This window comes from Hyalella azteca, unplaced genomic scaffold (assembly GCF_000764305.2).
Source record: "Hyalella azteca isolate HAZT.00-mixed unplaced genomic scaffold, Hazt_2.0.2 contig5918, whole genome shotgun sequence".
Lineage (NCBI taxonomy): Eukaryota > Metazoa > Arthropoda > Malacostraca > Amphipoda > Hyalellidae > Hyalella > Hyalella azteca.
This window is the reverse complement of record NW_025936095.1, coordinates 217,714-244,096: the sequence shown is the minus strand read 5'-3', so window position 1 is coordinate 244,096 and position 26,383 is coordinate 217,714. Positions and strand designations below refer to the sequence as shown.

Sequence of the window (26,383 nt, the reverse complement as noted above, 5' to 3'; positions counted from 1 at the left end):
TCACAACGAATTTAGTGCTTTTTTGCAATGACTGAATTACTCTTGCCCTTTTCATAAAGGGTTACAATTGCATTTCTATCTACTGCCATAAGTAATAGTAAATTTAGACACCTCAGACTTCTGCAATATAAAATAGATGATATTAAGCTTCATTATAAAATGAAAGTCTCCTAGGAACCTATTTATTTTTATGTAGCAAACATCCATTGCCATAAATATGGCGGACCCTGTATTAGTATAGGTTGGCAGAATTTGTTCCTTTAAGCAGGTTTCATTGAAGACCAGAGAATTTGTTTTATTGACAATTTTCTTATTAGTTTTTTCAATATACCTATCAAACAATATTTTTAATTTGCAATAGTAAATAAAAAATTAGGGTACCAATGGATATTTCTATTTCATTAACTACATTTTTAATATATCAATTATTCATCATCAAGTCACAAGTCACACTGAGTAATGAAATTTGGATTGATATAAGTACAAAATCATGTAAATAGGATACATACTACTCAAAAAATGAATCTGGTTAGAAATAAATACATATACATACCAGTCTGTACCTTACAGTTATGAAAGAATGTAAATAAAATGAATGTGTGAATGTGAATGAATGAATGCATTCTAGAAACAAGGGAATTTTTTCATCAAAATTTTAAATTCTGTATTTGTCATTAAAATTTCATTCAATCCATTTTCACCCTCAAAAATTATTTTTCAAGCAGTGAACAGAATGGTTTGCTCTACTGATACTCACATTGATCCTAAGTCTTTCTATGACCCTGATTCTCCTCGACCTATGAGGAGTTTTGTGGGGCAGTATTGGTACCAAGCCTCATGTACAGTTCTAGGCTTTGGTGTTGCCTGCTTGCACAATTTTATCAGGAAACGTCCAGTTTTTGCAGGTTGGTCCAAAACTCTTACACTTTTTTAGTTGTGCTACACATGTACAACATTGCATTCTTGTGCTAAAATTGAGATCTTGCATAGGTTTTGTGATTGAAAATTGTCCCAAATTGTTATTTGTTAACTTTTTGAAAGTTTGTCTAATTCAGAATTAATTCATGAAGTTTAGGGAGAATGTACAAGCTGTATTCATATTTTTTTAAATTTTTCTTTGTGATCCTATATATACACTTTTATAATGACACTGAATTATTCTTATAACTCCATCTGAATCAAGATTCAAGACTTTGAAGCAGTCTCTAGTTTATATAGTCATATCGAATTTCGCAATCTTATCAAATTATGTACCCACTAACGCTCGTCTAGAGTATTGTGTTGAATGCATGCCTGACCTCCTGCGGCACTTGCGCGTGTGCTTGGGTGTTGTGCATATCCCATTCACCGCGTATAAAAAATCTAATAGACACCTTTCTAAGGTAGATTACATGCAATATTCGCAAGTGAATTATTTCTAGAAATACTTCAGTGGTGCCTTACTCCCTATCCCATTTAACATTTTGTATTTGAGTAATGAATTAATGTTTCTCTTACATTTTATCCATGTAGATAGCTGAAATAACTGCCCCATGCATGTCACCAGGTCTCCCCAGGCATGCAGCCTTTACCTTGATTGGCTTTGGAGCTGGCACCTGGATTAACAATTTTATCAAGAGGAGATCTGCGGAGCGCGATTACTTCTACTACCAGTACATGTGTGATCACCCTGAGGACTTCCCTCTTATTGGTAAGTTCTAATTCAAATTATTTTAAAGGCATTTTGCCAATTTTAATTATGAAGACTTGAAGAATAATTTTAGATGTGAGTAGGATACATGCACAGTATTATTTTACTTACATTCATGTTAACAATAAACTGAATGATAAAATTAGATGAAAGGCAAATTTGGCAATACCACCTACCACAACTCACTAGATGTTATCCCACAGCTAAGTTTTACAGAATAGTTTCGTAGTATGCCATAAGTGTCCTACCGGTATTTAGAAAAAAATTCCATGACTCCATGATCATCAAAATAATTTTCCAAGACTCATATACGACAGGTTTAGCATGACTGAAAGACTAACCGTGCATATTCTATCATCTCCTACAGTTGATAAATAGCAAACGTGTAAATGCAATAATGCCTAGAGCAGACAGACACAGTGGAACAGAAATGACACAAATATGAAAATGAAGCCCACACTTTCGTTATTATGAATTCAATAGTGTCAAATCACAACAAATATTGAGTAATGCACACAAGATTGTACGAGATTATGTCGTATCAATACAGTTCAGAACACAAATCAACACCACTACCCTAACATTCAACTGGCAGCGATTTCATAAACATTTTCTTTGATATTAATTTCAAGATCGTCTAGCTCTTGTTGCTTTGTTTTCAAAGATTGCCTCATGGCATTGAACTTTGCGATGATTTTCCAATCCCTCTTTCTCTCCGTTGCTTCTGCATATTCATCTGCTGCTTGTTCAAGCGCCTTGATGCCCTCCTCCGTACGCCTTTTCTTCTTCAGTTCATCCAGCTCATCCAACAGAGCCTTCCTCTTCTGGGTTTTCTGGGCCGTCGCATTCTGCTCTTTCTCTTCTGCCAAATAATTATTGTAGGCCGTTTAGGCTTTGCCAGCTGCAAGCAGCATCTTCTTGGTGATGGTCATCTTGACCAGGCTACCAACATGTGCAACATGATCACCACAGCACGCAGGGCAACCACCATTCGCTCTTTCATGTTGTGTGTCATGATTTCATTGTTGAACGAAAAACCTCTTATAACCATGGCTTGGCCATGAGACAGTAGCATGAGTTTATTTTGTGCTATGAAAGTACCCAAAATAATTGAATGAATAACGCACACACAAACAAATGGATAATTTTGTCACTTACCATACAATCGCTCCATAAGCAAACATGCATGTCTAGTTGCTTCTTTTGAAGTACTTCATCAAGTGACTCGTCAAAAAGCAGCACTAAGTTATAACAGCATGAGCATTTTGCTTCAACATATCCAAAGAGCATGGTCTCAAGCTGAAAGCGGTGATATATCTTGCCTTGCTTTTGCTTAGTGAAAACTTGCTAGCTATTGAACTGTCAGGCAACATGCAGCGGAATAAATCACTTATGCCAATGTTGCTATGAAGAGAAAAGTGAGATATCACCATTTTCAATGTCCACCAAAGTTCAGACGTCAAAACATCTTCTTTTGTTTCAAAGCTGGTAAGTTCACCATTGTGGTTGGCTTTAGCAGTGGATACAGGCTTGCCCTCCATCTCTACATTCACAGTAGCAGTAGACACTACAGTGCTGATATTGGAGCAAGAAACTGCAGTTGCATTGGTCTCAGCGGACAACAAATCAGAAATGCGTGACTGCGCTTTGCTTTTCACTTCACTGTGTTTCTTAGCTACAAACTTGTTGTGTTTGCTGCCTTTGGCACGACTCTTCAAAGCTGCTTCCCCCATATTTAACAGGGCGAAGTCTTTCGAGCACAATGTACTACATATAGCCATACCTTCATGCTTTGGATAGCGAGTAAGCCAGTCACGATAAGCTTCTATCCTTAACCACAAGTCATGAAATTTACACTTCCCATGTATGGTGATGTAGAAATTACACACTGAAGATAGAATGCTGCCACCGCAGATCAAAAAGTTGTCGAATGTAACTGAGCTCGGTGACCGAGCTCAGGTGATTGGTTCTCCAATCAGAACGCATGAAACAAGAGACTGCACAAACAGTAAACACACGCAGCACAGAAAAACACTCTTTTTTTCTTTTTATTTGCAAATTTCATGATTTTCCAAAACCTGAAATGAAATCCAATGACTTTCCAGGCCTGGAAAATGAAAAATCAAATTCCATGACTTACCAGGTTTTCCATGATCGGTACGAACCCTGATCCTGGGTTACAGGCTTATAGCATATAATAATTTTTTGAAACGTCAATGCCAACTGCCTAGCCGAGCATTTATCGGCGTTGCGCTGAAGCCTGCCTATACTGACTCCCTTTTAAATAATTGTGTGACTATAAAAGCCAATCTTTATGCTTCGGGTGTTTGAAGTTAAATATTTTGTGTTTGTGGTTAAGCTTTGAACATTTGAAAAGCATTACACTGTATTTAGTGTCGGTAGCAGCACAGTTTTGTTTATTGTCATAAATAAAGAAGATTCTGTTTATGGCTACACATTAATGATGTTTTGGAGCTGTGAACTACAAATTGTACATCTTGAAGACGATGCTGGTCAGGTCAAAAGAGTTGAATTAAAAAAAAATATATTCTTAGCTAATAATGACTTGTTCATTTCAAGTAAATTAGCGTTTTTTGTTCGCCTATTTTAGGGAACAAAACTAGGATAAGACTTTTTGAAACTTTTATCAATAGACAAATAGAATGAGAGAGGAGACAAATGATGTGTTGGATATGACTCGAATAATTCTAAATTATTTGCAACAGAGCGCAAGAAGTTCAAGGACGTGATGAAGCACTGGACGCCGGTGCGCTGAGGATCCTGCCTCCATACGCGTCTTGCTGTCAGGCAGGGCATCATCGCGAAAAATGTACAGTAGCGTGGTAAATTGTAACTAAAAAATTATTTACTCGTCTAAATTTTGTTTATCCTTGAGGAATAAATCAGAAAATTATTTTGAAGGGAATGTTTTGATTGGTAATGGTCATTAGAATATAAAACAAAAAAACCTAATGCTATGCACAATGGAGGCTCGGATTCCGTTGTGTTGAGCGCAACCTTCGAAGATGAGTTATGCTTATGCCTCGCAATATTTTTAGAATAAATTGATATTTCAGAGCTCTAGTTATTACCATTGCTTTGAAAACAATTGTCTTGCTTTTCAGTGCACGTACTTGGCTCAGTTATGGCTTCAATTCATTTTTGTATTGGTATTTGGTGCGTCTGATAATCAGCTTTTATTATTACATCACATTCACATTGTTTTATGCTCAACTTGCTTTACTTGGTTTCGCAAATTTGAAAGAAAGTTCATGGTAAATGAATAATTTATTACAAACAAAGTGTGCACGTATCGAGTTTTAATGCAAATTAATTTAACTTAAGACTAGAAATGAGCATTCGTCTTGTGAATGACGAACTTAAAGTATGGACACAAAAATTCCTAACCTTGAGTTAGGAAGAGTTGAAACGAGAAATAATTTGTTAGAGTGAACGAGTACACAATAAATGCATCTAGTACAGTTTGATGCGGAATGTAATTCTTCACGTCTATATTATTGGGGTAAAATGGGTTCCAAGAATATTTAAAATTGCGGTCGTTTGTAATCCATGGTCTCGGTGCTCTGTAGAGCATCGCCTCTTCTGTCGTTACGAAGAAATTCTACTTCTTGCAGACATTACTTATCTCAGGCACAAACATTGTTTCTATCGATAGGAACATTTCTCTCCAGTACCTACGATTACAAGAAAAAATGTAACACAAAATAATAGCAGTCAAAAATCACAGCCCGATAGCACAATAGCTATTGTACTAATAACACACTTCGGGTAAAGCCTCGCCACTTTTCTTCCTACTCGTGAAGTTTGTGTGACAGCGCCGCTGCAGGTAGGCGAATTTAGCCTGCACTACGTGATGAGGTCACAAGTCTTCCATGCCAGTCATGCGCCCGTGGTCCACATTCAGCGGTCAGGTCACAAGTCTTCCATGCCAGTCATGCACCCGTGGTCCACATTCAGCGGTCAGGTCACAAGTCTTCCATGCCAGTCATGCGCCCGTGGCCCACATTCAGCGGTCAGGTCACAAGTCTTCCATGCCAGACATGCGCCCGCGGTCCACATTCAGCGGTCAGGTCACAAGTCTTCCATGCCAGTCATGTACTCCTGATAAGCATTAATGTAGAGATTTTTCTCCTGCTGGGTCATGCGTCCTATGACAGAGTTGTCGACGGCCGTGAGAGGTATCCTCTCGCCACCGACGTAAATCATGGGCACGCTATCGTTGTCGCCTTCATCCTCGTCCTCGCTGTCCATCACGTGCATCGGCTCTTCATCTGGAGAACATTTACGCAGTATTAATTTTAATTTAATATGAGAACGTTTAAAGCTCACTTACTAAGTTCAGCAAACAGGGCTGATAATCGTGAACGAAAGTTCTAGAACTGCACGAATCCTGGACATGTGAATTGAAGAATAGGTATGAGTCAAATCTAGAACATTCAATTTTATGTTTTACTGCAACTTAAACGAGACTCGTGTGTTCGAAGCCATGTTAATACTAACGCTACCAACTGACATGTTCTCGAGTTTGAAACAAATAAATTCACGGTTTGGATCACAGTGATTGCACATGCACCTAATATATTATACATGACTTTTATGAGATAAATACTATTGCAGCAGTTTTTTTCACTGATTTCGGTTGGAGAACTTTGCATGCTCACTAGAAGCCAAGACAACAGAATGACATCCGCCTAAAGAAAAACTTTGCACGTGTTTATAGACGTTCCTAACTTCCATAATTTTGCTCTGCTATCAAACCATTGTTTTCGTTTCCAAATAATCATCAAAATTAATCAAAATAATGCTGGCTCTCGCAAAGTGATGCATGAGTATAACGAAGTGCCACACCGCCATAGGAATATTTCAAGCGATGCCTTGCTGCTCTACCGCACTCACTGTACGTGAAGGGTGCGACGACTGCAGGATTCTTCTTCTTGGGCAGCTCCTCGACGCTGTCGTCGCTGTCAGAATTGTCACCAGCTTCTTTCCTGCTCTTCGGCTCGTGAGCCTACAAGATAATGGAAGGTGACATTGATATACGGCAATTAAGACTCGTACAGAAAATAAATAAGTGTGTGATGAGCGATCGTTAAATGATCTATGAGCTCGGGAAATCGAATGAAATTTTTACTACTAGAATAAAGACATCCCAGTGTTTTTGATTGAACAAAAAATTCGTTCGTTTTCCTTCCATCTGGAGGCTCGGAATGTTCAAGATGAGGGAATGACAAGTGTATACGAGACCAAAACGTCTCGGGCACAGTACAAGAGCAACGACTTCACAGGAGGAATTGGTAGTTTTTGTTTAAATTACATTGAATTTTAACATTTGCAATGATTGAATTGGCTGACAAATAGTGAGCTTTCAATAGGGGCTTTGGTTACGTGAGAATAAATCAAGGTTAATTAAATGTATTCCCTTGGAATCTAAAGTCGAATAGAAGGAATAAATAATTACGTGATATTGAAGGTGATCTTGATCTAAATACGTACAGCCTTTTACACAAATGTAAACAACTACTAGAAAGTTGTCGAGCAATCTAAAATACCATCAATTCCCATTTTTCAACTCAAACCATGTCACCATATATGTCACGTTCACCATAAAACTCTGGAATAAAGGCTGAGTTTCAACAGATTGTGCTAGAAAACTATACCTACCTATGAAACAATGCTTTTATTTTCTCATAGACGCAAATTAAGGTTATTGTTTCATCAAAAAGATGAGGAAGGCGAATAAATCAGAGTATATGTAGTGTCGCGACCATGAGCTCCGCCTCACCTGTAGTAAGGACAAGACGTCGTCCTTGGCAGGTGCTTCAGTCTGGCCCGTCTTGGAGACGCTCTCTGCGACGGTGACGGCGCTCGCACTCACGGGGCTGTTGAGGCGGCCGCCGCCGGCCACGCCTGCGCTCTCGCTCACCTGCATGTTATTATTTATTAGGAACCTGTTCATTTGGAATTACCAGTAACCTGTACATAGCACGTGACTTTGATCAGCACAAGCACGTGCCTTTGATCAGCACAAAGCACGTGCCTTTGATCAGCACAAAGCACGTGCCTTTGATCAGCACAAAGCACGTGCCTTTGATCAGCACAAGCAGCAAAAGCACGTATATTTTATCATCGCTATGTTGAACAAAGCAACAAAAGTGGTAGACACTCGGATTGATAGTAACCTGGGGCGAATTTAGGGATATCTACAACGTTTCGTAGAGCTAATCATTCAAGTTAACTGCACTCCTTCCACGGGTTTCATCTCGAATAAGATAAGTACCGTACGTGTTTCAATATGAATAAAAAGAAGGACATTCTTCTATGAAGAATAAGCAGACCTGCGCAGGGTCGGCCTCCTCTGTGGTGATCTGTGCGGTGATGAAGGAGCTCGCCTGTGACAGCCACGCAGGTTCCTCCTTCGCCTTCTGCGTCTCCTCGACGGCGTCTTCCGTGTTGATCGTCACGTCTATTGAACCTTCCACCTGTACAACATCTTCACTTTAATGCTTATTTTAATACAGTTTCATAGTGCTCATTACTATGGCTACTGTAACGTATTGCATAAAGATACATCAACAACCGTTTAAATTTTGTAAAGCTTAATTGTTTTACTGTTATCAAAACTGCGTTAATCTTTCAGTTTATAAAATCAAATTTTATTTATGGGTCAGATAAAATATATGCAAATTATTCCGTATTGTATCGCTTGAAAATTAACCACTAAATGTTTATTCATGTCCCCTCATGAGTTATTTTCACTTTACTCAAACGTGGCTTTGAATAGCACAACATTAAAATAAGGGATAAAGTTACCTGGAAGCCTTGCCGCTTAGTGGCATCTCCAGACCAGGCCCTGTTGTCCGATGCGCTCTTCGCGTGTCTGCTCACCCTGCCGGCAACATTTGACTTTGTTAAACTTGAGATAAGATAAAATATAATCCATAAAACATAGTGATATAATTTACCTTCAATAACAAATAAAAATAAACAATGAATATAATTTATATTTTACATATATTAGAAAGTCCATTTTAGATATTTTAATATGAATGGAATAGAATTTTTTATTTCAATTCATTTCAATTTATTCTGACGAAATAAAGTAAAATTTACAATTTCCTCCCGTCTCTGAGGCGCGAGGTTAGTGAGAATTCTCTGTCTAATGCGAGTTGGAACGAGTCTATCAATAAGTCACATTACTGCAGGATATTAGGTACCTATTAGGGATAACGGTACATAAATTAATTCATAGCAAAATCATTGCAATATTTTTGCAGTCTAATCAAAACTTGAGTAATCATTATGTCACTGCAATTGAGTTATAATCAGGCAACAAAAAAGCGGACGAAACCCCGAAAATGTGACCACATGATTGTCGGGGTTCCGTAAGTCAGTGACCTGATTGTCTAATTTAGAGTTTATCTAACCACTCACCCAGGCTTTTTGTTGAGGCTCATTTCCTGTGGATTAGGATCAGAAAATTCTGCAGCCAACTTGATGTTTTCAACCTGCACGTTGAAGAATGCAAAATCAAAATCCTTGATCCATCTATTGCACTGATTACAGAGCAAACATTCGTCTTGCCCTTCCGACTACTGGAAATTATTAGATATATGTGAAATTTGATAATTTAAATTATCAGCGTGTCAGAATATAACTGGTATTTTTCCCCAAAATAAGAAAAGTTAAATATAATAATACTTTTCTTCAACAAATACCCAAAACTATGTATTCATTATCATCAAATAACAGAATTAATGCACGAAATTACCATCCATGTACAAGCTACGATGGCCAAGGCAACGGCACCGCAATGCCAAGTACTCAACATAATGAGCCATTAACCCAGCAGCGGTCACTTGCAAAAACTGACCAACTTGGTCACCTTTTCGTTCGGTTTCGTTACGGTCGATTTTTGTAGGCGCTGATTACATGCGTAATACACGCGACATTATAGCGTTAACGCAGAGACCACCGACTTTTTAGTGCCTAACTAGNAGCAGAGTTCACTGAAGAGACCACCGACCTCATAGTAACTAATACGAGCAGAGTTCACTGAAGAGACCACCGACCTCATAGTAACTAATACGAGCAGAGTTCACTGAAGAGACCACCGACCTCATAGTAACTAATACGAGCAGAGTTCACTGAAGAGACCACCGACCTCATAGTAACTAATACGAGCAGAGTTCACTGAAGAGACCAGCAGCAATACTTTCAAAACTGGCTAAGTGAACGTAAGTACTTACGCTCTATTTTCTCGTCTATGATTGGTGGATTTTTCTTGTAAGGCCGTCAATGATTGGCTGATGAACTTACGATCTCTTAACTTTGTTTGAAAGTATAGGCCCAGACCTCCTTGAGGAGCGTGAAGAGCGGCTCGAGCTGCTCATTGAAGCGCGTGAGGAGCATCCTGCTGTCGCTGCGGGGGGCGGCGGCCATGTCCTCCTGCACCTCCGTCCTGCAGATGATGCACACCAGGAGGCCTGTCATGGGGTCCAGCAGCTGGTCGGCCTGTACACACACACGGTTTCTTTAATGTGTCTATCAAATTACTTACACTTCATTGTATATAAATATTTATGATATCAAAAGCAGCGTTACTGTCAGCTCGCTTTTTATTGCCGATCGTCTCCCCTCCCCACAAAGGTTTAGAAACATATGCAAATTTCTTAATAATATAATATTTCCATTCCAGTTTCGAGTTAAAAGCTTACCTCCTTTATATCTTCGTCCAACAATAACTAAAAACTTTCTTACCATGGAAATTTACAATATATTATACCCATAAGGGTTGAATTACGAGATCCTATTATATACCACTAACTAAAATAGTTTAATTACCAACTTTTATTTGGAACGTCAACAGTGTCAAGCTCTGGACAACTGGCATCCGGTCTACATAAATACAAATGATCCGCTACTTTCATAGGATAGGAAATATGGAATAATTAGCACTGACGAGTAGCAAAATAAGTTTAGATCATATACCGTAATAGCAGATTGAAACAAATCAGTTATTTAGATGAAATTATTTGATCTCTAGTCCAAGAAAGTTTAGACTAAATCCAAATTCTTAGCACATTAGTTCTACACAGAGATTTACGTTTCTCTAATGAGCCTAAAGTCGAGTGTTGTGTTGGTGTTCTCACAAGTGTCAACTGAGAGTGTCACTCAAACCACTTCCAGAAAATATTCGATGTTCTCTGTAGCATGTTTTACAACATTACTTGTTATAGATATAGTAGAAGCAATCCATGTATGTCGGAAGTTCAGCAACTCATGTTGTTGTCCAGAGATACACAAGAATTATGATGCAAAACAAATGGTGTTCAATTAGCTCGGTGATGATGAATATAAATTTTAGGAATATCTCTCAGACCCATAGTAGTGGCCTGCAACGGAGTTTCGATATGGACTTTCAGTGGCCTGATATGGACTGATACAACAGAATCTTTTGAACATCACAATGTTTTGGATGAATGATGCAAATTCTAGAGGTTATTTGCCTCATGGACTATAGCTATTAGATATCTTATTCCCCGTTAATCTGAGAAACCATCATTTGTACAAGTCATAGCACTAATTACCTCCCATGTTGACGTCGCTCATTAAGGGACAAATATTGCAGACTAAAATTAAGAAAAAAAGTGTTACAGGTTCCTGATTTAAATTAGACAGGCCTTATAACCATTGGACCATAATAGTTGGCGGCTAGATCAGCCAACAGCAGTGACAGGATCGCAGAAAACATGAACCTAATACACCGGCATGGAACAATAGCTTTTGTCTGAGGGTCAATTGACATCACAAGCATACCATTCAAATCCAAGTTCTAGTTTTCTGTCTCATCATCAAACTATAGCCCATAGATCACAAGCTTATGTATGGTAAAGCTGGAATATATTCCTGGTATATCAATGAGTTCAATCGATGGTTAATATACTTCTCCAATAATATCTTAAGTTCCCTTTAAAATAAACTCAAATTATTATTGAGACATCGCAAATTCATAATTGGGCTTCTTGAGTTATAAAAATAGTGTCAAAACAGCCAAGAATTAATGAACTATTAAGCATTTCAAGCCTGCAGGAAGCTAATCCAGCAGGTGGTCATAAGCTACCTACCTCAAGATCTGTGTAGGTCCTCTGGCAGTTGGAGCAGACAAATGACGCTCTGCTGGTCTGATCTCGCTCCTCCATTTCCAGCTTCTTACGGATGTGGTCAAGTTTGTACTTCACCACATTGACAAAACTCTGTAAAAGCATTGCAGTTATGACAAAAATATGTGCTTGTTGCTACTAATTAAAAACTATCTAGTAAATATTCCAAGAATATAAAAAACATTTGATTATGGAAAAAACAACATTAAGATTCCAGAATGTTGTTTCTTCAAGTCAATTGGTTTAGGTTTAGACTAGTTCCAAGCTAGAGCCAAAATTAATTCTGGAATTACTATTAACATTGAGCACAATAACATATAAATTTCCTTTTACCCATTTCACCATTTGTCAACTAAAAATGTTTAATGTGATATTGGAAAGAAACATTCATTCATTTGAGCTAATTTGTCAAATTAATCCAGCCAGTTTCATTCAATAGCAATAGCTAAGTAGAAACATGAAAAAATTTAAGCCAATTCAATACTTCATTTACATCCTTCAGTCATACAAGAAAAGTTTGTGGAACTACCAGCACAGCAATACTTTACCTGATAAACTAGGCCATGTACTGAAACTTTTAGAAAATATCACAGTTTTTGTCTTACCCTGTCAACTGTAAATGGGTTCTCCTTGGAAGAAATGTCTCGTCAGCCAATTCAAAGAATAAATCATAGTGCATTGATTTGGTCACACAAGTTGAAAACTTGATGGTGGAGAATAATTAAGCTGTACTTCAACAGGAGCCTAAAATTTGAAATTATATTAGAAAGCAGAACAATAGAAGAAGTACCTTACAAAACATTTCACTCACCTTGTAGTTGATAAAATAATACTGTTCTCTTTGAGACTTTCCATCTTCTAAAGTAATCATTTTCATCTTTGTTTGTAGAAGTTTGTCTGTCTTGAGTGTGTTTATTCTCTGGCGCAGCATCTTGCGGTCAAATTTTAGAAGATCACAAATGCTGTCTTCACTCAGGCCTGAAATAGATCAAATAAAAAATTACTGAGAAAACACTACCAAACCTAAAAGACTTCAGCTTTAGAATGATTTGATTGATCCTTAGTTATTTATTTTGGAAAAATTAGTTTGAAAGTCAACTTTTTTTAGTAGTCAACACTACTTAAATTCTTGGTAGAATTTTTACTTAAAATATAGTGCACTTTAAAAAAAATAAGCACGTTTTTAGCCAAAATGAATGCCAAAGATTCATATTCCAAAAACAGCTTTCCTAATTATAATAGCATTATTCTAAGATTTAGAAATTAATCAACTAGGTATATATATTATCTATCAATTTGAAAACATCATGGACAAATTGAATTAAGTGTTTAATTACTAAATGGGTAATAGTATTTTTCCAAAAAAGTTCAAGTTCAGATATCTTGAAGATACTAGTAGGTAAAAGTGACTGATGAAGCAAAAAATGGAAAAATTTTGTGATTACTATGTATATGGTACATGTCAAAGCTCATTATTCAGAAGAGTGTTGCAAAAGTTGCAGCAAATCATACTGAAGACTGCATTTTTAGAATCATGATATATCCACAGAATATGCAGCAATCAAAAAGTTTGCCAAACTATGGAGAACACCTTATGAAGTTAAGAGTTTATTCAGAAACTAAAACCTAGAAATAATTTTTTCTGAGCCTACCATCAAGACAATTCTTGGCGTTTACATACATAGTAGCAGCTAATGTTTTTCATATATAGCTGAACCCCATATCTCTACAGATTGGACTCCAGCTATCCATCTCCTAACTACCAGATTTGTCTGACAGACTTTAGGATGGTTTTCAGAGGGATTTTTCTGGCTGAAAATTTCACTTTGTATCTTTTTTATGTATATTACATACTTTTTTCAACCAAAATCTCATTAATGTAATGCTTCTTGTAACTTGAAAATGAATGTTTGTTGCATTCAAAACATTGTTAATAAACTATAACTACTTCATAAAACACGCCTTTTGATCTACCAACAACATCTGAAGAATTGTAGGATTCTCTGATAACTTAAATCAACTATATAACTCCATGGTCATTAATCGCACATGTACTGTCAACTGGGGTGATAAGGGAGGGGTGGGGTAATAAGGGACAGTCCTCCGACATTTTGTAGAAATGTTGTAGCAGCTAAACTAATCAAAATATTGCATAACTAAAAATAGCGGCATAAAGTTCAACATTTTTACTATCTATGTAGCATAAAGCAAGTAAAGAAATCACACATTTATTACATGTAAAAAAATCCCTGAAAAAAGAGAAAAGAGAGTATTTGGAAAAGTACCTCTGCTCAGGTCTGTAACAAAAAATATCTGTTGTATTAAAAATGTTTACTTTGGTGTTGGTAAAGGTTGCACAATCACTGGCGTTGGCTTAAAAACATGATTGACAGAATTTGTGTATCTCATTCCAAAAAAAATTGTGGCCATTTCCGCAAGACGGGATAATAAGGGACACCCTTAAAACTCATTTACGTACAGTAGAACCTTGGTTAGCAAAGGCTCCAGTTAAAAGAATCAGTTAATAACAAATAATTTTGATTACATTTACCTTGCTCAGTGAAAGAAATTTCACTTAACAAAAAATTAATGACTACCTGTCCACTCATACCTCCTGCCATTGACCACCTGGTCACTCATACTCNTCCTGTCTCTTATACACATCTAGATGTGTATAAGAGACAGCTCATACTCCCTGCCATTGACCACCTGGTCACTCATACTCCCTGCCATTGACCACCTGGTCACTCATACCTCCTGCCATTACACTCACCCTCTCATTCTAAATCACTTTGCTCCTTCTCTTTAAACATTTTTAAACATTCAACTTTAAACTCATCTTTCTCTTTAAACATTTAGAAGCAGATAAAATGCTAAGTAAATTTTTCATGTCTGCATTTTATTTGATTTTGTAAATTCTTGGTGAACTTGCAATTTAGGCAGATCAATGATATAAGTATCTATCTTTCTCATATTTAGGCAGAATAATTATATATCTATGTCTCTTTCCCAAATGCCTCACATTTCCCCAACAGTAAACATTACAGATCAGTAAACAGTAAAGCAGTAGCACCACCTCTCCTACCATCATACCTACTTTGTACTATGTCATTGCTCTCACTACCAGGAGTAGATATCACTGGTAATAATGAATAATGCTGATTGTTATTGATTAAAATAGAAGCAAATTTACTATGTAATTATGCTGTATTCACTTCATACCATTTTTTTCATATACTGTAGCCTTGTAAAGAGGAATACCCAGTAGTTGAAATGCAGTCTCATTTTGCCTGTCCTAATTTCATACCCATAAAAAAAAAGCTTAGGGTACCTACTGTAACTAATAACATCGATTCATTCAGAGAATAAAAACTACTATAAAGGAAAACGATGTCACAATTGAAAAACAATTGACAGAGCACATTCTTTGCACTTTTATTTCTGGGGTATCACTGTATTTGAAATAATTTACTTTATAACTGCTACTCACATGCATTACTATCATAGAAAATGTACTACACTAAATTAAAAATTTTATAAAAATCACAATTTGAAATGTCCATGAGATGCCTTTTAAACATAATTTTGTTTACAAAATTAGGTGAGTGTCATAGCAGTGTTACACCCAAGACAAGTGGAAAAAACCAAGCAGTACTTAAAAATATGCAGAAGAAATGATACTCACAGAGATTCCTTACAAGCATGTCAATGATCAACATGTCTTCAACTGTGTAGAAGCCTCTAACTACCATCTGCACAAGCTTTTGTAGACAAGTTGGCACTTCAGTGAGCACCTCGCCCTCCATAATTAGAATTTTGAAGAGAAAAGTTTGCCTGGAAAATAAAAATGTCTATTATAAATACAGATATGAGGACAGTTTTTCAATGAAAAAAAATCTGATTCCATTATGCATGGTAAATACTCAATCCAAGCAACAAGATTGTTGGCAGAGGGCATTATTTTCCCTTTATATAACTAATTTGAATAATTTGAAACATTTTTGTACCTAATTTATTTGATACTTGATAATTTATTCACATGCAGTTAATTTGTTGGTTTCCAAAGCTTCATTTACTCTTTCTTTGCAGTTATGTCTGCACTGCTTTAATAGAGCTTAAGATCATTTAGATATTATATTACAAGAGTTCATATACATATAAATTATTTGTTTCATGCATCAACTTCCTATTTACCATGCATAATTATTTCCAATAAATTTTTTATATTTTTGGCATTGTGTGCTAATTTAAGACAGCTGTGTGTTACCTGATTCTACGCTTCTAAATTTACATTTTGAAATATAAATTATTTATTACTGTGAATTCTCTTGGTTTTAGCATAATCAATTCACATCCTTTTTCAAGTTTTAACATGATAAATTGGCAGCCCTCACCAAGCATTAAGTTTTCTATTGTTGCTTGCTGCTGTATTGTTTTTTTCAGTAGTCTAATATACTTGTGAGTCATAGCCTGTGCTTTTAACCTGTATTCCCTAATTTTTTAGCTTGTGCAGCTAAGCAATCACAAATACATTTTTTACATGGCAATAAACATATTTTTATAAGTTACCCATATTATTTTGGCTGATAATATTATTGGTTTATCACACATTCAACTTCAATACTGCTACAGGGCTGTAAATTAAACTTATATTGCCAAAATAATTTTTTATTGTTGAATTTTTCTATTTAAAAAATAGAAATTTATTTTTCTAAAAATACCATGTGAGGTGCACAGACAGGATAGGATAGTCTACAGGTGGTAGGCCATTTATAGAATTGGATTTTTGCCTAACAATTTTGAGACTCATTCAAAGATATATATATATATATATATATATTGCATCTATATTACTTTGTTCTACTATACTGAACAACTGGGGAACCAGAGATGGGTCACATTCAGTTTGGTTAAACTATTAGTTACAATTGTAGGGATTTTGAGAATGCTTGTTTTAATTAGTTTCTTTTGCTTGTCCACAGTTTCCATGTTCAGTAAGTAGTAGCAAGTGTAATGCTTAGTTTCAGACTTTGTTTTCATAGTCAGCTTGTTTGATAACTGCCAGTTAGCACAGTTAGCAGTTTGAGAATGTCTTAATGCTTTTGCTAGCCAGCCCCCATACTGTTATGCTGCATTGAAGATTTTGTTGATCTTGCAGCTGTTTCAACATAATTGCTGTTTTTTTTATCATACATCATCACGACAAGGTTAGTCAAGGGAACTTTTTCTCATAGGCGAGTCAGTGAGATCTCTGTCACCATGCATTTAATTCCAATAATAATGCTTATTGCTAAATATTTTTCATATATATTGTCTGTTCATTTTATGGGCTTTTAGAGGGCCATGTTGGGTAAGGTAAATGTAAATATATTTTAAATTTGATTGTTGCATATCTTTCATGTTTTTTGTTCCTGCATTTTTGCACAGCAAGTTCTGGGTGAGTCTTGAGCCACTAATAAGAAAAGCTTGGGGCCAGTGCCTGGGCCTCTTTTGGGCCAGTGCCTGGGTCTCTTTTAGGCCAGTCAGTACAGTCTTGGAGCCCTTCTGTCACCCTTTACCATGTTTCAAACAGACCATCACAGCATTCTCATTTCTCAGTATAGACACCACTTGATGACACATGGTGAGTACAGGCCCTCATTATTGTGTTAATTGCTTGCTAGTAGTCCCAGTCTGTTTCAAAATGTGGTATAACTTATTTCTAAGCATCAGGGGTTTAATCGAGATATAATCAACAAGGAGGGTGTATGATTTCAACATGCATTTGATGCTGTGGGTTCAGTCAATAAAAACTTGTTTGATATCCTTTAGCTAGTCCTATTTACATATACCCAAGTGATTTGTTTGCATGAATTTTATGTCCATCTTTTTTCTCAATGTAATTACCCTTATTTCCCTTTTTTCTACTTTTTTTACTGCTACAGGACTTGCAATGTGTTGTAGCCTATTAGTGGCAACTAGCATTGGATGCAGTTTAAGAATTTTGCAGAGGTTGACCTAGTGAGTCCCCTCTTGCCACCCTTTGGTTTGGCTGATAGTTGAATGGGTTGTGTCATGCTCTTGTCAGGCCGTCATCTAAGTGTTATTCAGAAAAAAGTATTTATTGGGTTGATATATTTTATTTTTGGTCAATTGTTATTTTTGTGCAACCTGTGATTTGAGATCTTTACGGCTTACTTCCATTTCATCCAACTCATAGTCTAACCCTTTCCTGGGTGGACATAAATATGGTATACAATAAAATTGCAATATTTGATGATAGCACTTGAAAGTATGACCAATTCTATGATATATTCACTCCTGTGCATTTTTCAAAAATTTCTGTATATAAGTAGTAAATCACAATTAATGAAGTGATCATATAAGGGGCCTTGGCAGCTTAAAGGTAAAAATTCACTGATTTTGACATTGAGATTTTACTATTTAGATGGTAAATAACCACTTGATCGCTCTTTTATGGTGGTATTATAACACATACAGGGGAAGCAATCAAGATGAACAAAATTATAGGTATTTTTAGTATTTTATGGCAAGATATTTCTAGACATCCATATAATGAGAAGCCAAGTTTTCACCTATCACATGCCACACACTTTGGTTCATCAAGGAAGCTGTTTATATCTGCATTCAGATACAGGTGCACCTTCCACATTTAGCACATAAGGTTGGATCTGATGATGTGCCGTGCTTGCAAGTCTGGAGATTCAAGTAATGAGGAAAGTGCTCCAGGAGCAGGAACAAGGGCAGGGTTTTATGATCTGTAATAAATTAACTTTCATGTCCTCTTTCCAGCTTTGGAAATGTAGGGGTGAGACGTTTCAGGATTATTTTGATTAGCAGTGAGACTCCTAGGTCCTTGAGTGATACTTGTTTTGGGAAGAGCATAAAACAGCTTCATCCTGAAGTCAGTCAGGGACAGGTCTTATGTTTTCTGATAGTCATGTTGTAGCAGTTCCCGGTAAGCCTGCACAAATATGTGAGACTGTAGCTCTTGCGTTGGTGGACATGGAAACAAATACTGAATGTGGTCAGGAGTCACATACAGGAAGGCATGAAACATGGAAAACACTAAACAATTTACTTCTAACAAAACACAAAATACAAAATGGCAGATACAACAATAACTGAATGGTGCCTAGTCTAACTGAAACACTAGCGGTGGTGTCAGTTCAGCCCACTTGGTGGTCCAGGTAAAGTGCGCTAATGAGAAGACCACTGTGGCCTCTCAGCGTTGTAGTTTCGAGTAACTGAGATACCGTCAAACGGGGTAAAAAGGGATGGGCGGGGTAAATTGGGACGCATGTCCCGTATTTTGTAGAAATGTTGTAGCAGCTAAACAACCGTAAAATGGGGTAACTACGACCACTTTTTTTATAAATGATACCATTTTTTTACTAGATAAATTAAACTTGAATTGAAACATGCAAAATACAGGTCTATACTCTAGCTTCACTCACCATAAATTGCTGGCTCCTGCCTCTCATAGTCTGTGTAATTTCAAAAAAAGTGATGGTCTTTGTTACCCCAGCTCTTGGGGTATCTTAGACCGGGTGGTAAAATCAATTATATTTTTTGGTAAAGTAACTCCAAATAACTGCAGGTTTTGGTGCATCGTAGTAGAACTAATTAAGTTAAAATTACCATATATAAGACTCTGTAGAGTCTGAAACATAAAGAAAAAACATAAATAGGCTGTCAAACATAAAATATGTTATATATGGTAATTTTATATTAACTTCCAAGCCGGTCTATGTTACCCCGTCAGGGCTGACATTAGATGGTCTAAGTTCCCCCATTTAGGGCAGCGCCCCCCATTTGCAAACTATGACACTTTCCTAAAATTTGTCATTTGCATATGTAACTAGAAGAGTTCTACTACAATGCATCAAAACCTGGAGTTATTTTACCAGAAAATTTTAAAAATGGAGGGGGTACTCTGACAGGCTTTAAATAATAGCTTTTTTTCGTGGGTCACATTTTTAATTTTTTAACCTATTAGATATGCAAACTTTTTAAATCTTTCTATTGTGTTATGTAGCCTCAGTACCATCAACCAGGGCTACTCAGGATGGGCGGGGCTACTCGGGACAGTCCTCCAACATGGCGTAAAACTGTTATACCGTCAACCGGGGCTACTTGGGACGGTTTTGAGCGTTTTTTGTTAATAACTTCTTACGATGAAACATTTCATAAACAAATTTAGGCTCATTTTATAGCTTCAGCCATTTCCGCATGGCGGGGTTACTCGGGACACCCCTCCCAGGGTAATTAGGGACACCCTTAAAAATGCATTTACAGTAGAACCTCAGCAAAGGTTTCAGTTAACAAAAAATTTATTAACAACAAAGTATTTTGATTATATTTACCTTGCTCAACGGAAAAAAAATTCACTCGTCAAAAAATTAGTGCATTATCATTCGTTACAAAATTGTACATAGAATGCTATGTATAGAATTGTGCACCGGGCATCATAGAATGAAAAGTAATTGACCTAAACTATGATTTATTTCTCCAAAACATATGATGGTTGTCACTAAAACATGTTCTGCTTCAGGTATGTTTTTCAGGATCTTTTTTGTTATAGTGAAATCACTTGACTCAATTAAAATTGTGCAAAATTACAAACGATCCTGTAAGCTTACAGATACAGAAGAAATGCTACATGGCTGCTGATATGAAGCTTGCAGTGGACAAGGTCATTGTCAAAGCTCAATGGCATGTCCATGGAAACAGTAATATCACATTATTAATACAGTAATTAATGAATATGATAATATAATATCAATAAAGGAAAAACAAGTAAAAATCACAGAAAATGTCATTTATTTTACATCTACATCATCTAAAATGAAAGAGGAGGACTTCAAAGTACTGTTAGTAATGGATGAGTACACTCTGCATGCTTCAAACATTTTCAAATCAACTTTTATTGCAAGTGTCCCGGATTACAACGTTCCCAGGGGTAAATCGGGATGGTTTTATTTTGCGTCTGGCACCTTACGAATAGCATGTGGAATTTTTTTGAAGATGCCATTGGATAGCCGTTGCAAAGAGCTATAAAATGAGCCTAAACTTGTTTCTGAAATGTTGCATGGTAACATGGTAAGAAGTTATTAACAAAAAACGCTCAAAACCGTCCCTTTTACCCCGTTTGATGGTAATAGTAAAGTGAAAAATGGAAATAGTTATTAAAAGCTTCTGCTGCCAGATAATAACAATGTCTTACTCAAACATTAGCCAAGGCCAACTATGGTTTTAACAACCATAAATCAAGTGGTAGTAACAATCCCTGAATAGGCTTCAGGTACAAGCCAAGGAGTGAATGTTGGCAAGGCAGAACTTGACCGCTGGTGGAGGGATGGCGATCAATGCTGAGTGGCTTGTGGACCAAGTCACACACACTCACGTACCACCCCCAAGCACACCACACTCAAACCATGCTGCACTGAGCACCATCACTCTTACCTTATGGCAGGCAGTATGCCCAAAGGGTTTTAGCCATCTTACCATTTCTTGGGCTGTTGGGAGAGCTAATGATTACCTAGGGCCTAGAGCACACTTTGAAAGCAAATGGTATGTGGCAAGCAAATAGAAACAAATAGGTGCCAAGCACAGGAATGCATAAGCAGACTAGGTCACACAATGCCTATGTGGTGAACATCAATGAAAGTAAAGCAAGAACAAATGCAACAGTTATGCAGTTCAAGAATTAAATCTGCAAATCCGAATTTTGCACTTCTGGTATATAGCTAGTCAGCCTAAAGGTTCAACTACTCTAGACCCAATAATATGATTCCCTCACTGATGTATTGGGCATTCATGAGTGGATTCAAGGGATTATAAAAGACAACTGGCCCTACTAAGTCGCACAAGTCATTAAATATACTCCTATGGTACTCCTAGTCACACTAGCATCCTAATCAGTGTAAATATACTCCTAGAAACAACTAGGAAATTGGACTAAGTCACATATGTCTGGTTTCAAAGTATCTAGGCAAAGTGCAAGGCTCATCTATTTCAAGTTGGTATCCAAATCATATTTTGGTTCATAGGTGGAATGTCTTTATCTTCTTTCTTGATGGCCAGGAGTTGGTTGAGTGGTCTTAGGCTCTCATCAAGAAGACTGTAGCTCCACACCAACCGCTCCTAAATGTCAAATAAATGCATTCATAAGAACTAGCCTTCTAGAAATCATGACATCAGGAGGATGTTTAAAACTGTTTTGTCAAACACTATGTCATCAATGCATTAGTTTCAGAAGTAAAGTTGTTCAAGGGTGGACACAACATGGTACAGGTAAGCAAAATGAAAATAGTGCTATAAAAAGATAGGATTACCATTAGAACCAGTGAAAACATCCATCATTCATCATAAACAGGCATGAATAACTGGAAAACACTTGTTAAGAGCTAAGTAATGACAAATAGTAGCATGGCAACATTTTGAGGAGATGAAATGCACTGTACCGTACTCACCAAAATGGAGCATCAGGATGGGATAAGCAAGCAGAGGTGTAGATCGAATCATGCATTAAGGCGTTTTAAGCAGGCTTTTGAAGGACAGAAAATAATCAGGTGCAACCAGTGAATTTCTAATTCAGCAATGAGGGGTGCAGATTAATCAAAAGTGCATATCATATGGTATGGACATGCAAGATATTTGTCTCATTAACTTTTACTCTGCTTAAATATTACACCAAGGGGAACAAGATACAAGGTTAATAAGATGCACATGACACTCAAAAAATAATTAAATAAAACATGACATACATTAAGGTACAATTGTAAATGAATGATTCTACTATATAATTTAGCTAATGTTCTGTGACCCTCTTCAATGTAGGTAGTCACATTCATATATCACATATCCCTCCAACTGGTGCAAGAATCATCAGCAAAAATTTATGTTGGTGAAGGACATGTTATTGTCTGGGTCAAGGCAGAGACAATCTTGCTTGTTGTTGTTAGTTGCGACCATCACGCTTGCCGTGGGAGGCTCTGGTGGAGGGCAGGGGGCCGGCACCGAAAGAGGGGGGAGATGGGCAAAGGCAGGGAGGGTAGCCAGGAAAGCCGCTGCATCCACGGGGTTGTCCCACAGTGAGTAGACGCTGAGAGACGTGGGGAAGATGGAGCAAGCAAAGAGGTGCTGAACGGACTGAAGGGAATCCCTGCACTCTGGGCAGGCGGAGCTAGGGGAGCATCCGATTCTGGCGGAGTAGGACGCCAGGGAGCTGCAGTATCCCGAGCAGAGCTGGGATAACGCTGAGTGGTAGGGGCGAGTTAGTGAGGCCTCCACTGAAGCAATCGATGGTGGCGGGGCAGCAAGTATGGCATTTATGGTGTCAGTCGCCACCACGCGGAAGGTAATCTCCCTGCAGAGAGACAGCTTGGCTTCTCCGTATGTCCCAGTAGGCAAGATAGTGAAGATATCATTTGCCAAGAGTGGTGTGACAAGATGGCCGAACCTCGACTGTATCAAGGCTTTCATAGGGCGGTCACCAAGAGGGGCAGAAACCCAAAGAGGGGAAAATGTGAGTCAAGGAACAAAGTAGTTGAAGGACATAAGAGAGTCAAGATACAAAGTAAGTTAGAATCAGTGCATTAACATTGTGTGCATTTGGGGCGGTCCATTCTAGCTTTATAACGCTGATTGGATTCCAGTGGCTGTGACGTTGCACACGTTCTGATGAACTGTAAGCCAGAATATGAAAGTGTGTCATTGGACAAAAGTACAAAAGTGAATCAACAAATGAAAGTTAGTCAAATAATAAAAGTGAATCAACAAACAGAAATTAGTCAAATAACAATAGTGAATCTTAGAACAAAAGTGAGACAAAGAACAGAAGTGCATTAATGAAAGAAAATGAGTCAGCGGACAAAAGTGAGTTGAGAAAGGAAGTGTGTTAAAGGATGAGAGTGATTTGAAGAACAAAAGTGAGTCAGTGAACACAAGTAAGTCAGTGAACAAAAGTGAGTCAAAGAATGAAAGTGAGTCAAAGAAAGAAAATGAGTCTATGTACAAAAATAAATCATCAGACATAAGTGAGTCAAGGGTAAGGAGCGTGTCAATGTGCTAAAGTGATTTGAAGAACGAAAGTAAGTCCAAGAATGAAAGTACGGTATGTCATAAAATGAAAATGAGTCAGAGAATGAAAAATGAGCAAATCAAAAATGAAAAAGTTAGTCATATAACAAAAGTGAGTCAAATAACAATAGTGAGTCATATAAGAATAGTGAGCCATATAAAAAAGTGGGTGAAATAACAATAGTAAGTCAAATAACAAAAGTAAGTCAGATAACAAAAGGGAGTCAAATAACAAAAGTGAGGCAAATAACAAAAGTGAGTCATCTAACAAAAGTGAGTCAAATTACATAAGCGAGTCAAATAATAAAACTGAGTCAAACAACAGCTGTGAGATTTCCTACCTACTGAAATTATATGATATTAGAGCCGCAATATTTCAGAGAAAATTATAAATTTTCCAGCCGCTTATGCGGGTCGCCTGCCAAAGACCACCACTGCCCTAGATGTAATTGACCATCATGGTTCCTGCCTTCCAGAATATAGCCTTCAACACTTCAAGCCAGGGTTGGCGATTTTTTTGATTTTAAAAAAAATAAAAAATAAAAAATCAATGATTTTTTTTATTTTTTCATTATTTTTTTATTTATTTGATTTTTTTTTTCAGCTTTTTGTCTTTTTTGAGGTGTTATTTTTTATGTTGTAATTAGCCTACTAACAATAACAGTATATGGATCAAAATGGATGGCTAAAAAGGGCACTTATTGCCTCCAATAATGGTCAACAGGCCAAGGTGGTGTTTACCACTTAGAGATTTTTGGGTAAACAATTATTGATAAGTCTAATTAGCTTTGTAAAGTTTGTATGGACTATGGAGCAAGGTAATGAGCTAAATATTGACCATTTAACTGGCCCACAGCTAAGGGGACAGATTATTGCAGCAGAGGTTATAGCCATACCTCGCCATATGTGTGAACGTGCTGTCGGAAACTTCCGAGAACGACTCCCAACAGTGTGATGCAGCCAACAAACACCATCTTCCTGATATTGTTTTCAAAACATAAGTATTTTAAATGGTATGTTATGCTAATCATGAGGAAAAAAAAACTTTCTTCTTTATATACCACCATTACTCTTTTATTTTGCCTCAAAACTGTTCAATCAGTTCTGCCCCATCCTGTATAAGCTAGCTAACACATTTAAATTGTATATTGTAATCAATATATAACAAATAGTCAAATAGTTAGACTACTTATAGCCTTATAAGAATTAGCTAAGCTGCTAGCTACGTACAATGTATTGCATTTTTTCAAGATGCCATTCGATAGCCCTCGCAAAGAGCTATAAAATGAGCCTAAACTTGTTTATGAAATGTTTCATCGTAAGAAGTTATTAACAAAAAACGCTCAAAACCGTCCCGAGTAGCCCCGGTTGACGGTAACAATTTGTCATTCATAGTACATTTATACTAAACCATGAATAACAATACCTCAATATAAATTAAAGACTGCCACTCAATATTTTTAAACATATGAAAAAATCAAACAAATCAAAACAATCAAAAAAATAAAAAATCATGATTTTTTATAAAAAAAATCAAGCTATTTAATCACCTGATTTAATCATTTTGATTTAATCATTGTCAACCCTGCTTCAAGCTGTCCGTATCTAGGCCATGGGTCGAACCAGCCCTCGGTCGAACGGCCACTTGACGAAGGACAATAAAATTTGGAACAAAACTATGCTATCTGAAACCTAACCTCAGATGCAGTGAACATAAAATTACGTAATTTAACAATGCCCGGAAGTCATATTCGATCCGCGGCCTGGTGGTGCACAGCAGATGGTGGTCAAGGCCAGAAGAGGACAAAGCAGAGTGGTGCACGGCTGATTGGTGTAGGTCCGGAGAGATCCAAGTCATTCGATTCAGGGCTTATTGATGCACAAAATTGGTGGTGCAAGGCTGCGCTCCTGGCTTACGAAGTTACGCAGTGAAGAGTGAACTGATTACTGAAGGCAGTTGTTGTTGTTTAACTTGTTTTGGTTGGGTAGGTTACCATAGCCATTGGTAGTGCCATAGCACCAATAGCATTAAAGTTTTGCTACAAGGCTTGGCTTTTTGCTGGTTGACTGATCATTGGCAAGTCTGATGGGAAGTCATCAAAGTCAGGCAAGTCTGTCATGGTTTCATTGGGGGGTGCAGCCTTAGGCCACAAACTTTACTCTTAAATAAGCCCTGGAGCCAACATCTAGATTCAGGATGCATTAACTTTACTCAGCCTCAGAACTAGAAGCCGCAGACTCCGCTTGTGGCTTGAACTCCGTAATCCAGACAAGTAACACACTGCTGAAAGATAATAGGGTCAAAGGTCTTCACTCTTCAGAGTTCAGCCAGAGCCAGTGCTTAAGCATGCTTGCTCATGAGCAAGCAGTTCCCTATCTGGCTGTACCTACTCCACCTCTGGCCTAACCACTTCTGGGCTCTGGCCTA

General features: G+C 37.3%; 2 protein-coding genes across 2 annotated transcripts; one reads left to right on the top strand and one right to left on the bottom strand.

Annotated features, from left to right (window-relative positions):
• The first annotated feature begins 695 nt into the window (after window positions 1-695).
• Window positions 696-4,563, top strand: LOC108670056. The gene is made up of 3 exons (XM_018157506.2): window positions 696-905; window positions 1,547-1,690; window positions 4,417-4,563. Exons 1-3 carry the CDS (start codon window positions 734-736, stop codon window positions 4,464-4,466), a joined length of 366 nt encoding a protein of 121 aa, XP_018012995.1. The 5' UTR covers window positions 696-733; the 3' UTR covers window positions 4,467-4,563.
• Window positions 4,364-22,530, bottom strand: LOC108670055 (general transcription factor IIE subunit 1). The gene is made up of 11 exons (XM_018157505.2): window positions 22,347-22,530; window positions 15,557-15,705; window positions 12,683-12,849; window positions 11,836-11,964; window positions 10,064-10,222; window positions 9,143-9,216; window positions 8,522-8,597; window positions 8,047-8,190; window positions 7,494-7,634; window positions 6,608-6,719; window positions 4,364-5,982 (listed from the first exon to the last, which is right to left on the bottom strand). Exons 1-11 carry the CDS (start codon window positions 22,400-22,402, stop codon window positions 5,783-5,785), a joined length of 1,407 nt encoding a protein of 468 aa, XP_018012994.2. The 5' UTR covers window positions 22,403-22,530; the 3' UTR covers window positions 4,364-5,782.
• Window positions 22,531-26,383: the final 3,853 nt, after the last annotated feature.

What these genes read in the sequence shown, in the direction of transcription:
- LOC108670056 (XM_018157506.2), top strand. Translation starts at nt 734, where the DNA reads ATGGTTTGCTCTACTGATACTCACATTGATCCTAAGTCTTTCTATGAC. An exon ending in GAAACGTCCAGTTTTTGCAG is followed by an intron (nt 906 to 1,546) that starts GTTGGTCCAAAA and finishes GCATGTCACCAG; the next exon opens with GTCTCCCCAGGCATGCAGCC. An exon ending in TGAGGACTTCCCTCTTATTG is followed by an intron (nt 1,691 to 4,416) that starts GTAAGTTCTAAT and finishes TATTTGCAACAG; the next exon opens with AGCGCAAGAAGTTCAAGGAC.
- LOC108670055 (XM_018157505.2), bottom strand. Translation starts at nt 22,402, where the DNA reads ATGCATGATTCGATCTACACCTCTGCTTGCTTATCCCATCCTGATGCT. An exon ending in GGACCTACACAGATCTTGAG is followed by an intron (nt 10,223 to 11,835) that starts GTAGGTAGCTTA and finishes GTGTGTGTACAG; the next exon opens with GCCGACCAGCTGCTGGACCC. An exon ending in AGGAGGCCGACCCTGCGCAG is followed by an intron (nt 7,635 to 8,046) that starts GTCTGCTTATTC and finishes AATAACATGCAG; the next exon opens with GTGAGCGAGAGCGCAGGCGT.